We start from the raw sequence: 15,202 nt of genomic DNA, 5'->3' as shown, positions 1-15,202 counted from the left end.
CCGCACGCCGGGCTGTCCCCGAGCGCCCCTGGGGTGGGGACCTGGTTCTGCAGCGATGCTGCTGTCTGACTTGCTTTTCTTTACCTCCAGAGGAAGAGCAAGAAGTCAGACCCAGATTCGCAGCTACATAAGCGTCCCAGGCAGAAAAGGAGGTGGGGATGCTGGGGCGGCCAGTGGGGTTTCTAGTAAGGACCGCGAGCGGGCTGTGCACCGCTGCAGAGCTGGTGCGTTCCCTCCTCGCATCCGAAGGTCTTCTCCAGCGTTGTGCGGGAAGTGAGAAGAGAAGTGAACCAGGAGTTTTAGGACTCTGGACCCATCGCACCAAGCTGTGGGGTAAAGGTGGCGGGCGGCGGCCGGGGGCCGAAGTTGCGCTGGTCGCCCTGAAACAGGAGTCCGGTTCCCAGAGGGTAGGGAAGCGGCAGCTTCAAGCCTCCCCGGCCGTTCCGCTTTCTCCGTGCGTAGCCAGGGTAGGCGCGCGCACATTTGGACTTGTGGCCGCCCGAGGGCCTCCTGGTGCGAACGCGACCATCACCTTTTGTCCATCTCTTCCCACAGGTGGGCACCAACGGTATCATCTCCACTCAGGACTTCCCTAGGGAGACCCAGTACGTGGACGACGATTTCCCCACAGACTTTCCGGCCATTGCTCCCTTCCTGGCGGACATCGACACGAGTCGGGGCCGGGGCCAGGTCCTGTACCGTGAGGACACGTCCCTGGCAGTGCTGGGCCTGGCCGCCCGCTATGTGCGCGCTGGTTTCCCGCGCACAGCTGCGCACTTCACCCCCACCCACGTCTTCTTGGCCACCTGGGAGCAGGTGGGCGCCTACGAGGAGGCCAGCAGCCGGGTGCCGCCCTCAGGAGAGGTAACTGACCAGGGATGCTGGGCCGCTGAGCGCCAGTGGAGGGATGGGTTTGAATTCTGGGCTGGAACCCAGGAACTGGCTTGGAATTTCTTCTGAGTCTGTTCTCGTGCAGAACCTGATGTATCCTTTGGTGGCACCAGGGCTGAAGTGGCTTGGAAGTTAAGACTGTTTTCTCCAGGCGTCCTCTCAGGATCTGAGAGGTGGCTACTTCTAGTAAGGGTATGAGAGCCCCAGTGCAGATGTGGAAGGCCCTCAGAACACAAGGCAGTTCACTGTTGGGTTGTTTATTTTTAAAATCACCTCTAAGTATATAAGAATTATTTCTAATTATATGTTCGTTGAAGGAAAAACATGAGCAAATACTGGCAATTTAAAAAAGAACAACCACTCATTTTCCTACCGCTCAAAGATAATCAGTTAAACATTTTCATTTATATCTTCCAGAAGTTTTTTCTTCCTATTAATGTCTGTATTTATCTGTCACTGTTTATTAACACTAATGGGTTCGCACTGCACATACTGTTTTGTGAAATATTTTTTCACTCAATAGTACATTGTATGTTTCATTGTCACTAAATATGTTTCCACAACAGCATTTATAGTATCTGCATAATATTCCACCCAGTGAATTTACCATATGTCTAGTGATCATTAAGGTTATTTCCAATTTTTCATCATTATAATTTTGTGAAGTGCTTTTTTTTAAGTTAATTTTTCCACATGTCCTTACTTGATATTCCAGGAAGTGGAACTTATGGGCCAGAGAGGATCTGGTTCTTGATAGCTTCTGCCAAGTTGCCCTACAGACATCAGTTTACATGCTCCCTGGTTTACAGGGCACTGTCCTCCATTTCTTTTACAGTCTACCTGAGAAAGTAAAACAATCCAAGCTCCCAATCTTTAGGCTCGACAGCAACATTTTTCTTTTTTTAAAAGATTTTATTTATTTATTTGACAGACAGAGATCACAAGTAGGTAGAGATAGAGGAGGAAGCAGGCTCCCTGCTGAGCAGAGAGCCCTAGGCGGGACTCAATTCCAGGGTCCTGGGATCATGACCTGAGCGAAGGCAGAGGCTTTAATCCACTGAACCACCCAGGCGCCCCTGGGCAGCAACATTCAAAGTACTCTAATGGACGTCAGGTGGGACCAGGGTAGCTTGGCAAATGGTGAACTGCCTCATTCCTGGAATAGGTAAGGACTTACTGTGAAGTAAGATCTGAATCTAAAATGTCATACTGGAAGGGCTGAAACTCTTACAGTTTATCTCTATTTTAACTCATCATAGTATTTCTTAGCTATAGGAAGATGGCACATATCCTCCCTGAAAGATTAAGCAACTTGCCCGCTCTCACTGAGTAGTTCAAGATGGTGGCCATTCCTGTTTTGTGTTCTGTAAGAAAAATATCCCTAAAAGGCTATTCTAAGAAGATCTAGAAATACAAGATATTTCAATTTGTGATTTTTTTGGGACATTCATTCTTTTGTCAGACATTTAGTTTTATTTCATTTTGTTTTTTTGTTTTTACAGATGTGAGTTTCATATCAGTTATTCAATTCAACAGAATACAGTCAATTCAAACAAATATATTGGGCACTTCCTTTGTGCAGGGCATTGGGCTAGGTGGAGGGTTGGAGAAAATGAATAAGATAAGACTCCTCATCATCGTTGCATTCATTCATATTTACTCATTCATTCATTTTGTATATAAGTTTAAAACACTTATTTAAAATTAGAGGGGCACTTGGGTGGCTCAGTGGTTGAGCAACCAACTCTTGATTTCACCTGAGGTCATGATCTCAGGGTCCTGGGGTCAAGCCTATCTTCAAGCTCCCTACTGAGCAGGGAGTCTGCTTCCTCTTTATCTTTCTCTCTCTCTCCCCCTCTGCCCCTCCCCCACTTGTGTGCTCCCTAAAATAAATCTTAAAAAATAAGATTAAATATAACATACCTAATAATAAAAAACTTAGAAAATGAGAAAATATAAACATAAAATATAAAAAAAGAAAATTATAAACATTACTTGTAACCCTACTAACCAGAAGTTACCACTGCTATACTTTATTCTGTTTTCTGCCAGTCTTTTTTTTTTTTTTTTTTTTTTGGAAACATATATGTGGCACATGCATATAAGTGTGTGTTATAAGCAATTTATACTTAAATGTAATTAAGATTTATTCATCCAGTAAACTGTTTTTGCACACTTACTATAGTTCAGAACTGGTATAGACACAGTGAAAGGAAATACCCTTCGCTCCCAAGGAACTCATAGTTTAGTGGGGACATTGATCATGTTAAGTGTAGCAGTATGTTGGACACTGGGGAGGGTATGTGCTATGGGAAGTGCTCTGAATTGTGTAAGACTGATGAATCACAGATCTGTACCCCTGAAACAAATAATACATTGTATGTTAATTAAAAAAAAAAAAAAGACTAACTTTGGGGACCCAATCTGGGAAAGTTTTAATGAGGAAGTAGTTTTGAATCTGAGTTGAGCATAGTGGACCAGTCTCAGAAGAAATAGCATGTGATGGATCACCCATGTGCTGTAAAGTAAAATGTGTTTTGGGCCTTATGTGTGGTGCATTATTACTGAACAAGAAGGGTGGTCAGACACGAGGATGAAAAAGCCATGGGGTGGGGACAGAGCATGCTCTGATGGGAGTCTGGAATTGTTTCTTTGACAGTGGGTTGGTTTTGAAAGATTTTAAGCAAGGGATTGAGTCCCCCCTCCACTCCCCACCAGAGTTCTTTTTGTCTTTATTGAGAAAGTAAGGGCTCAAAGGAAAGACTACTAAGACAATTATTATATATGTTGTTTATTCAAGCTATCTAGTTAATTCTGAAAACAATTATTTTATCATACTGACTTCCTACAACAATCCTGTAAGTACAACAAAGATTATTGTTTGCATTTCACAGATAATGGCAAACAGAATACAATGCAATTGTTGAGAATTCTGCTCTTAGTGAGGCAAAGGCATGTTTAGAGTACACATTTTTTTTTTTAAGATTTTATTTGTTTATTTGACAGAGAGAGAGATCACAAGTAGGCAGAGAAGCAGGCAGAAAGAGAGGAAGAAGCAGGCTCCCCACTGAGCAGAGAGTCCAATGTGAGGCTCGATCCAAGGACCCTGAGATCATGACCTGAACTGAAGGCAGAGGCTTAACCCACAGAGTCACCCAGGTGCCCCTAGAGTACACATTTCTTGATTCTTACTTTTTTTTTAATTGCCTTTATTTATAAGTAATCTCTACACCCAATGTGGTGCTTGAACTCACAACCCCAAAATCAAGAGTCACATGCTCTACCATCTGAGCCAGGCAGGTGCCCCAGTTTTTTGTTTTCTATTGCTTTTAACCCAGATTAAAAAAAAAAAAAAAAAAAAAAAAAAAGATTTACTTGAGAGAGAGAGTGAGAGAGAGAGCATGACAGGGAGGAGGGTCAGAGGGAGAAGCAGACTTCTGCTGAGCAGGGAGCCCAATGCGGGACTCGATCCTAGAACTCCAGGATCATGACCTGTGCCAAAGGCAGTCGCTTAACCAACTGAGACACCCAGGCACCTTTAACCCAGATTTTTCATGCAAGATCCATTTCCTTGGCTCAAGTGATGTAGGTGGGCACAATAATTGTGCTTTTCCCAAGAACTTGCAATAAATAAAGCTTGATTTGTTCTTAGTACCAGAAGAGTACTTAGAATCATATTTCATTCAAAGGAAGAATGAACTTACAATGGAACTGGCTGCCAAGGATGCTGCTGATACCTTATTACTTCCAAATTAGTATTCCAATGCTTTGAGGAGAATTCAGCTGCATCTGTCTTACTTTTTCAACAGAATAATGATGAAGTTGAGTTGAGTGAGATGAATTGGAGATGAAGAGTTGCACAGAAATGCTGGGATGGTGAAATCACACTAGAGCTTTAAGATTCCATTTTTTTTTCACAGCTTATTTGAAACCAAAAATTATAATACAGACAAGATGACTTTGTCAATTATTGTTTCAATTTCATGTGTTACATGGGAGTACTGCTCATTCACCCAACTTTCAGGGTGGTTGTGAAGACCATGACAATATAAAAACATTTTGAAAGAAGATGTGCATTATGAAAGGTTATCTGGAGACTTTGGAAGCAATGACAGCCTCATTCTTATTTCCTAACCTGCAAAATGGGGAAGCAATGCCTACCTTATGGGATTGTTATCAGAATTAACTATGGTGGCATTTTTATGTAGGGTGACATTTTAAAGTTGTCCTTCTATTCTTTTAGACCTAGTGGTGTGGATGCTCAGCCAATCTGTGCTTCTCTATGTTGGCTTGATAGGAGCAGGTTCTGGTTTTTAAATTTCTCTACCTCATAAGGACCCTGTGATGTAAGGCCTTTGCATAAGGACTCTTTTTAAATACTATGTTTTTGGAACTGCAGCTTCTGTCTCTTTTGGGTGAGAAGTACAGAAAGATTTGTAGATTCCATCTCTCTTACTTTTCTAGTTAAAATCCTTCTTCAGACATTGCCATATGCTGAGTTGGCTTCAGAATTTGTTTCGTTTTGAAAGGAGATAAGGGTTCTGTTTGGAGAGAGGATGTTTTTTCAATTACCCACATTGAAGGTTCTTCTGAATACTTGAAAGAGCCCTGTGATTTGAGTTCTTATTTTAATAGTTCTTCGGAGATAGATTTTGGCAAATAGTAATCTGCCTTGCCTGAGGGTTGTGTGAGTTCTATGTGGCTTTCTTAAACCTTGACACACTAACCCTACGTTGCAAAGTTCCTGGAAACTTGAACATATCAGAGGAATGGCATCTTTAAACCATTTAAAACTATTTCACTTGTTGCCCTTTCTCTCCATGGATATTCATGGTGGGTATGACCGGGTGTTTTATCTGATGTTGCAGGAATGGCAAAGTATAACCACAGATTAACAAGAGTGAAGAAATATGGGGCACCCGGTGGCTGACTTGGTTGTGTCCAACTCTTGATTTCGGCTCAGGTCCTGGTCTCAGGGTCATGAGATCTGCCCTGTTGGGCGCGTTGGGTGTGGAGCCTGCTTAAGTGCTTAAGATTCTCCCCCTCCCCCTGGCTTGTCCAGTCAAGGGAGGGGGGCGGTACACTCGCTCTCTTAAAAAAAAAAAAAAAAAAAAAAAAAGGAACAAATAGTGTTTATCAGTTCAGTTAATCTGAGAGTCCTCAACTGTCCTAGGTACCTTACAGGGCAAAGAAGTCATGGTACTGATCTTCAAAGAAGTTGTTGACAGCGACATAAAGAGGATTAGTGTTTACTTCAGCTGTGGTTTTGGGGGGAGGGGGAGAATTGTTCTGTTGTTGTTTGACGGACAGAAGTTGTGGGGAACTGGGCCAACACAAATCTGTGTGATATGGGGGATGTTTTGTTGACCTGGAATTTAAGTTCAGCCGAAAGAATGGGTCCTGAGAATGAGGCGGCCGGAGAAACTGTTCTGGGCAAGGCCTTGTCCTGGGAGTGGGCTGAGAGAGCTAAGGCAGGAGACAGGGATGAGGGGAGTCGTGGAACCAGTCACATGACATGAGTGGAAGGTTGTCCATCGGAGGCCTCAATGTGGGGACTGAAGTGTGTTGGCTTGTTTCAAAGATGATTGTTGTTGATGGAGGGGGGTGAACCCACAGAGAGAATGAGAGGTGAAAGAAGGACTTTGTTGTGGCTTTTGGATTTCTGGAGCTCAAGTCTAGAAGAGGGGAGGTCTGGAGTCTATCTGAAAACATTTAACCTGAGGCTAAAATAGAGCTCTGAAGATGTACTGCATAGAGACATATTTGGAAATTGGTTAATGAAATGCTTAAGTTTTGCTAAAGCCCAAGTATCAGGAAGGATGTCACATTAGAGACTAGAGCATAGATCTTTGGATTTGGGGCAGGATCTGTAGGGTTTAGGGCATATAGATGAATGAGAGGAACACATGCCTGTAACAGTGGCCTACAGGTGCTGGGAGATGGAGAAGTGTATTAAGGAGTGGAGGTTAGTGCTCACCCCAAACTCTGGAGACCAGAAGTCAGTGATGCCCCCACTGTGGGGAGCACATGACCCCAAGGAAGACAGGAAAGAGAAGACAGGGTGACTCTTCATTTTCATTGTAACTTTTGTAAGCCACTATAGGCCAACCTGTTTGGGACAAGGCTGGTACTGTTCTGTTGCTTCGCCAGATGGCTGCAATTAATAAAATGAATTGCAAATTTAGAAGCTTCTAGAGGGGTATGTTTTGTATCCATCAGCCTGGCTCTGCCATGTGTCAAGTCAACATTGCTTGGTGATGTCCCATACCTGAAAGGGAGAGTCAGAGCCAGCCTGGTTTCTGCTAACAACTCTGGCTTTTCTCTCTTTGGGATAACAGGATGGCAGAAACCCTGAAGCCAGGCAGCCACTCACCCTGATCCTCTGTCCTGTTCTTCTTTCCATGGAGGCCCCTCTCTCCTCTCTGGGATCCTGAGGAAGTTGGGAACCAGTGACCCTTTTGTGGGGTTTGGCAGCCCATCTGAGGGTTTATCTTCAGAGACAGAGCATGTGCGGTTCTTGCAAAGGCACTCTCGGTCTCCAGGAATGTGAAGACCTTTCCGGTCTGGAAGCTAGTCGAGGAGTGCTCTGGGAGGAGGAGTACTTCAGGACTTTGTGAAGTGTGCTCTTTAGCGGTCAGATGTAGAATTTTGTAGAGCCAAGAGAGAGAAATTTAACAGTGATCATTTGGTGTGTGGGTGGTTTTTAAACAGCCAAACTCTTTTGGCCTGTACTTTCGGATCATAAATTCTATCTAAAATCTTCTTTTTTGCCTATTTCAGTGGAGACAAGTAAATTAAATAAAGGCTTGCCACCTGTGTAAGTGCTTGGCTCAGGGATGGCATATAAAAGGCACTGAATAAATTTTCATCAAAATGGATTTACTGACTGATTGACAGAATGAATAAAGCGCTAAAGTCCCAGACTCCACAGTAAAAGCCAGACCCTCCCTCTCACAGTTCTGTTTATTTTCTCCCTCCCCTCCTCCCCCATCCTCTTCAGTTCCCTCACAATCTGTGGGACCGCCCCCCTCCTTATCTTAACAGAATTTCTTTAAACTTAGAACCAGAATTCTTCCTATCTTACATTTGTTTTAAGTAATCAATGCCAGGAGCTTTGAAAGTTTAGCTTGTTACAACAGGTCCTTTCTCTTTCTTCAAGTACTATCCTTTCCCTAGCTGAACTTTGTTGATTCTGACCAAAGGAGTACTCCTCGGTTAGGGAATCAACACGTTAATCTATGAGGTGGTCTGTATTAGGTATGGACATGATGCAGAATAGGCTTTGTTTACATTTGGCAGAAGTTACGGTTTCCCAGCTTTGAGAAATTCTAGAAAGCATCCTTTGCCTTTTGTTTCTGGAACAGTCAAGCTTTGCTGATGAAACAATCAACAACTGCAAAAATAACAAACATACCAGCTCCCCACCTCTGCCATCTTTAAGTGTGTGAGCTTTAAGAAAGTAAGTAGGTGTACCTGGCTGGCTTAGCCAGTAGAGCTAAGAGTAGATTTTTGATCTCAGGTTTGTAAGTTTGAATCCCATGTTGGGTGTAGAGTAGAGATTACTCTACATGCTGGGTGTAGAGAGTCTTTAAAAAAAAGAAATAAAGAAAGCAAAATAAGGCAAGTGTGTCTATGTTAGAGAACAAAAAGAAAGGTTGTATGCTTCTTTTTTTCTTGAAAAGCGTTTAAACACCTGAATTGGTTTGTCCTATCAGCAAAGTGTCAAAACTATACTTTGCAATTGAACATTGAAAGGAATAAAAAACATTGGAAGATTCTGAGCAGGATATCGGGAAGGGCCCAGGACAGAACAAAATGCAGGATGCCCTCCTGTTGTTTGCTATTTTATTTAGGAAGATGTGATGTTCTCCTCTGAGCCTACTGTTACCTGCTTAGCAAAATGGAGAAATAATAACCCTTACCAGTAAATAACGTTTCTAAGAGTCACATTATTTAGGAAGTAGTGGCATTTATAAATACCTTCCAGTTCCCTACCAAATTGTAAAAAGAGGGGACTTAAAATTTTTTAAAAAATTAAAAAAAGAGAGGGACTTAGCAAGAGAGAGAATAGTTCTCAGAGTCCTAAATATAATACTTTTTAAGACAAGAAGTTACCACTAACAGATCATGTGAAGGTGTGGGTGAAGATAGTATTAGGTAGGTAATGGCAAAAGTGTCTGGCTAAAATACAAGAGTAAATTGAACTTCAAGGACTGATTTTACAAGGGCCTGGGTGCTGAGTTTGCAGCTAATTCAGACTCCTGGTCTCTCACTCTGGCCTGCTTTGGCTCCTCCTGTATTTATGAATGTTCACAGGCCGCCTCTGTGACGCCTCCCTAGCCCAAGCCTGATGTCTCACACACCTTCCTCTGGCCTCTACTATCTTCTCCAGTAACTCTCCTGAATTCCAGCCATGGCTGTTCCTGTCTAAGTGTGAGACTGCCCCGGGCAGAGTCTCCCTTCCTTTGCTCCCTTTTCCTTCAGCACCAAGCATAATGTCTAGCTTAGTAGGCACTTGGCTGAATTAAGGTGCAAGTGAATTATTAATTAGAGGAGTTTCCAAACAGCTAACCAGGCAAAATCAGGTGAATGGTTATAGATGGTCAGAGAACAGAAATAAATCTACAGGGAATCAGAGAAAACCTCAGAAGGGACATTAGAAGGTTAGGAGGGTTGCCTGGCACAAGGAAACATGAGCAAAAATACAGAAGCATTAAAGTACATGGCACAGAGCAGGAATGTGACATAGTTTGATGAGGATGCAGGGGATCTAGCCCTGGGGAAAGCGTCTGGGGCAGTTATAAACCACCTCGAATGGGATGCTAAGGAGTAGCTAGGGTGGCCTAGTGGTGCTGGGCAAGGACTCTGGAGCCAGCTAGCCTGCCACTGTGTACCAGCAACCTGACCATAGGCAGATCTGGGATCCCCCATGTCTTGTTTCCTGGTCTGTGAAAGGAGGGTCAGTAACTCAGGTGCTGGTGTGAAAAGGCAAATGCAAGAGAACGAGAGTGAGGCTGTGCAAACAGTGAGGAGGCCTTTTCATCAGCCAATGGCTAACACCATGCCTGTCCATAATAGGGGTTCAGTAAAAAGGTGAATGAATGAATGAATGAATGAGCCACATGAGGCCCAGTGTAGTAAACTAGGGCAGTGGTGGTGGGTATATATGGGTTAATTTTGGTACTGACTCTTAGCTCTTAAAGAGGTTTGGATGAGAGAAATTTGAAACCTTTAAAATATTACTTCTGTAACCTGTGGTTCTTACCTATGCATCTTTTAAGTATTAACCTAAATGATAAAAGAGGATTATGATAATAATATAGCTTACACAATTATAGCTTGGAGAAGAAACCGAAAAGAATATAATGTATAAAAGCAATTTGGGGGCACCTGGGTGGCTCAGTGGGTTAAGCCTCTGCTTTCGGCTCAGGTCATGATCCCAGGGTCCTGGGATCGAGTCCCACGTTGGGCTCTCCGCTCAGCGGGGAGCCTACTTCTCTTCCTTTCTCTCCGCCTGTCTCTCTGCCTACTTGTGATCTCTGTCTATCAAATAAATAAAATCTTAAGGAAAAAAAAAAAAAGAAGCAGTTTGGAGGAATCCTAAGAAGGGGGAAGACCCTTGTACTTTATGATGCTTTGCCTGCATTCTGTATTGTTTTTCTTTTCTTGTTTGTTTTATTAAGAATATTTCCTATTTTTTGTTTTTCATAGCTGAACACTTTCCAGGCAGTTTTGGCATATGATGAGTCTGATACCTACGCCCTCTTTCTGTACCCCGCCAATGGCCTTCAGTTCTTTGGAACTCGCCCCAAAGAGTCTTACAACGTCCAGCTTGATCTTCCCGCCCGGGTGGGCTTTTGCCGAGGGGAGGTCGATGACCTGAAGAGAGAGGGACCCTATTTCAGCCTGACCAGCACTGAACAGTCTGTGAAAAATCTCTACCAGTAAGTAAGCCTTTCCCTGTCATGACCCTTCGGAGCTACCCAAACTTGAGTGGCCATAACACCATTGAATAATATCTTGACGGCTTAGGCATCAGGTCAAAACCAGATACTAGATTAGACCCTGGGAGGAGCAAATTCACCAAAATATAAAAGACCCTCTATTCTTCCTGCCCTATTGGGTATAGATACTGGAAACCGAACAGTGTGTATGTGTTTGCACAGCCACTGAGGCTTGCTATGAAAAACATTGCTCTTGGAGCCACATAAAAATGTCCAGTAACATAACTGCCCAGAGTGAGGTTTTTCCAGATTAATCATCTCACAAGGAGGAGATGCTGTGATTTATAATCTTTTGGACAGATACATGTTAAAAGCTAAATCAAGAATAGTGTAATTTGGGGAAAAGGGAAAACCAGACACATGGGTAGCAGTCAGAGGTCTGGGGGTTTCTGTATTGATTTCATTAACTCAAACCATGCTGGTTGGTTTCCCATGAGGTAGCCAGCACATTCCTGAGACCCATCAGAGGCTTACTCTGTAAGTGTAATAATAAGCCCCTTTTGCTCTTTGTCGGTCCACAGAGCCACCATATCTGGGTTAGCACCAGTTGATATTAATTTCAGGGCTTGTGAAAAAAATATCTTTGCTTTTATTCCTTTCCCAAATCCTGATCTAGAAGCCAGGCAGAATACATCAGCTACTTAGCCTCGCTTAATGGCTTCTCCCTTCCATTACATTATTCCTGGGCACTGGAAGACCTGACACTTTTGCATGCCATCTGCTTTGCTCAGCTGCCAGGGAGCAGGCCCCACCACCAAATATGGTTACGCAGAGCTGACATTTATTGAGAGCTTACTATTTGCCAAACATTATAAAACACTTTCCAGAAGTTACCTTAATTAAAACTCATAAGAATCCTAGGAGGTAAGTTCTGTTGCTTTCTCAGTTTGACAAATGAGCTTAGGGACATTACGTTGCCTGTCACCTCGAAGTTACTCAGTGGCAAAAATTTAAGCACAAGCCTGGAGTCCCGAACTACTTCTTCTGTATGGGAAGCCTGGTCTTGTTTCCCAGGCTTAGGACCCACCTTGGGCATCTTTAAGTCTCCGTCCAGGTGGCCTTTTAGTCCAGACGTGAGAAAACAGCTCCTTTCTTTCTCTCCTCCGGTTCCACCTTCCTGTCCCACTCTGGAGCCCCCAGATTCTCTACACCTCAGACGCTGTTGATCACTGGGGGCCCAGCACTTGAAATTCAAAGATGTCTGAAGCACAGGCCGCGCACCCTAGCAGCCCGCATTCTGGGAGGGTCAGCAGATGAAAGGATCGACGGTTTCTGAGCACTGGAATGAGTGCCAACTGTACTTAGGGTACAGGGGGCCAAGCAGCCTGTAGGAAAAAGCAGCTGTGTTCCCCAACCACAGTGATAAAGACCCCACGGCACTCACACATACACGCGTGCGCATGCGCGCCCGAGCACGCATGCACGCACGCACCCATGCACCGGCCTGCGCGCGCATCCTCACAGCGCTCCCATTGACCCTCTTCTGTGCCTGCCCTCGTTTGTATTTTTCATGCTTCCTAGAAACCTCAGAGTGGCTTGATGAGGACAGAAGACGTGGGATTGACAGAGGTATATTTCCTTCGTATAGCTTAACATAAAAAAGAAATCACAAACAAGGCCGAATAATGTGAAATAAAAGCACACATTACCCGCTCTCACTACTTCGCGTGATAGCCAGGATTGATAGCCTTTCTAGGACTTTAGCATTCTGCAAAAACTTTTTAAAACCAATAGGGTTCTTTTGCTATCCATGCGGCATTTTCCCATTTATCACTGTCTTATAGGTATCATTCAGGAAGATGTTGATCGTTTTAAGGATAAAAGTTTTAGATTCTCATTTTCATGAAAGATAATTTCTTGAAAGTAGAATTGCTCTGAAAAGCTATACACAGTCGAACATCTTGGTGGACATGAACACACTGCCCCCCAGAGATGTCCAGTTTATGTCCTCACCAGTAAGAGAGAACCGTGATCGGCAGCTTTTCTTTTCAATATTTGTGACTCTGGTTGGTGTCAAATATTTATACTCTCACTCTCATTTCTTTACTAGTGACACCAAACACCTTTTCATATGTGTAATAGCTATTTTTCTATCTTTGTGACTTCTCTGCCTGTCCTTTGCTATCCAAAGAGCTCCTATAAATAAGAAGAGCTCCAAAGACCTCCTATAAAATATAGTGAGGAAATTAATCCTCTTACACAGTGTGAATATTTTTGTCCAGATGTTCCTCTTTAAAATAACTTACCGGGCTGCCTGGGTGGCTCATTGGGTTAAGTGTCTGCCTTCAGCTCAGGTCATGATCCCAGAATGCTGGGATCCAGCCTCACATCGGGCTCCCTGCTTGGCGGGAAGCCTTACTCCCCCCCCCCCCCCCCCCCCCCCCCCCCCTCTGCCTGTTGCTTGTGTTCCCTCTCTTGTTGTGTCTCTCTCTGTGTCAAATAAATAAATAAAATTTAAAAAAAATAAAATTACTTACATACATCTAGAAGATGTAAATTTAAGGTTGGCAAAGTTATTGCTCTTTTATGATTTCAGATCTTTGTTATTCTTGGAAAGGCCTTCTCTACCTCCAATAATCTCCAATAGAAGATTAATTTAATCTTCTATTTTTACTTTTTAGTATTTAAGTTTTCAAAAATACACAGAAGACTAGAGGGGATAGCTAAATGAACACCCAAAAGCTCATCATTTAGATTTAGAAGTTGTTGACATTTTGACAATATTCATCTTTTTTTTTTTTTTTTTGGCTTAAGAATTTTAAAGGAAATTACCAATATCATGCTCATACTAACTACTAGATACTTCAGTATGTATCTCTGAAAAAGAAAGTTATTTTCCTAGTCAATAGAATTTTTGTCTTCCTCAAACTGGTCTTGTAATTGTAAGCTTAAGGGTAATAAAATATGTAATTCATAATAGATTTGGCATAACTCCTCTTCTGGAAATTTAAATCCAGCCATTTGTATTCTTTGAGATTATACTTTTTCTATCTCCTTGAAGACAAATTGCATTTACTAAGCACTAATTATGTGCAGAGCCTCATGACAGACATTTTATGTGGTTTTCTTACTTACTCCTCTTAATGACCCAGGAAAGAAAGCACTGTCATCCCATTTTGTAGCCTTGTTTTCCTTTCTAGAAAACAAATTAAATTCTATCACTAAGCTTTCCAAATGACCCCGGATTTTAGGATAAACTCAAATTGGTTACTTTTCCATCATGAACAACGACAAAAGCCAAGATAGTGATTTATATTTCATTAGAAGGTTATTTTGCTTAACTTCTTTCTGCCATGATTAGTATTTCCCTATTCTTTGAAGCTTTTATAGTTTTCTCTAACGTCAAGAAGAAATTTCACAGCTGCAATACCTCTGATGTGATAATAAATGTGTATCCTCAGATCTTCAGGATTCTCTCTTATTTTCTTACTAAAGTGTTCCTTATTTGCTTGCCAAAAAACACCAACATTAAGTCTTTGAACATACTAAGTATACATAGCATGTTGCACAAAGGATCACAGTTTTGCTTTCTCTGCTCCTCTTTTCCTAAAGTAGCTATAATTACAACAGAAACAGCTTTGCATCTGTACGTGCACATGCATGTGTGTGAGCATACACATGAAGGAGGGAGAGGGAGAGGTAGAGAGAAAGAGAGGAGAGAAAGAGAAATTCTTAGAATTGTATTGAAAAATACTACTGCTATAGAAATCCATGTGAATGTGATCAGTACCTACCCAAAGCAGCAAAAGTCTCTTGTTATTATAATGATTTGATAATTTTCTTATTATCTTATTAGTCATTAACTCTTATACCTCACTGACTGACTTTTGAGGCAATCCTGTAACATGGGGGACTTTGAGCCTGGTATTTTCACATAGACCAGAGAAGAATAAAAACTGATACATTCAAGCTAGCAAGACCCTTGTTTGTTCAAAGTTGCTTTTAAAAATTTTTTTAGAAATTTTTTTAAACTACATATAAAATATGTAGTTATTCTCTTTAGAATGTGTCATTGACTAAAATAATGCATCACTGGAACATTTGGAAAACTGAATGGGGTCCGTGTTCTTTTCTAGTAAAGAAAACGCATGAGCTCTCTGGTTCTAGATGTTTCTGAACACCTCTCCTGTGTAACCCATGGCATTTTGACTAAGCTACTTTCTTATAGTCCCCTTAACTTTGTTCTGCATTTGCTCAGCATTTTTTAGATGTGGGCATTTATTTTTCTTTGAGTTTTTTTACATCGACTCACCATTCTTTGTCAATTAGTTAATTGATTAATCCATATGATTAAACAGGGAAATGTC

The 15,202-nt window shown here is 42.3% G+C and overlaps 1 protein-coding gene across 2 annotated transcripts in view; it reads left to right on the top strand.

The window, feature by feature from the left end:
• The window catches only part of NID2 (nidogen 2), a 60,913-nt gene that overhangs the window by 760 nt on the left and 44,951 nt on the right, over positions 1-15,202 (top strand). For both annotated transcript variants that reach the window (XM_059373199.1, XM_059373200.1), the window contains exons 2-3: positions 556-864; positions 10,603-10,835. In XM_059373199.1, coding sequence (XP_059229182.1) covers positions 556-864; positions 10,603-10,835 — 542 coding nt within the window. The remainder of the gene's footprint in view (positions 1-555; positions 865-10,602; positions 10,836-15,202) is intronic.

Source organism: Mustela nigripes, chromosome 13 (genome assembly GCF_022355385.1).
Source record: "Mustela nigripes isolate SB6536 chromosome 13, MUSNIG.SB6536, whole genome shotgun sequence".
Lineage (NCBI taxonomy): Eukaryota > Metazoa > Chordata > Mammalia > Carnivora > Mustelidae > Mustela > Mustela nigripes.
The sequence above is the reverse complement of the archived record's forward strand: the minus strand, read 5'-3'. Positions and strand labels throughout refer to the sequence as shown.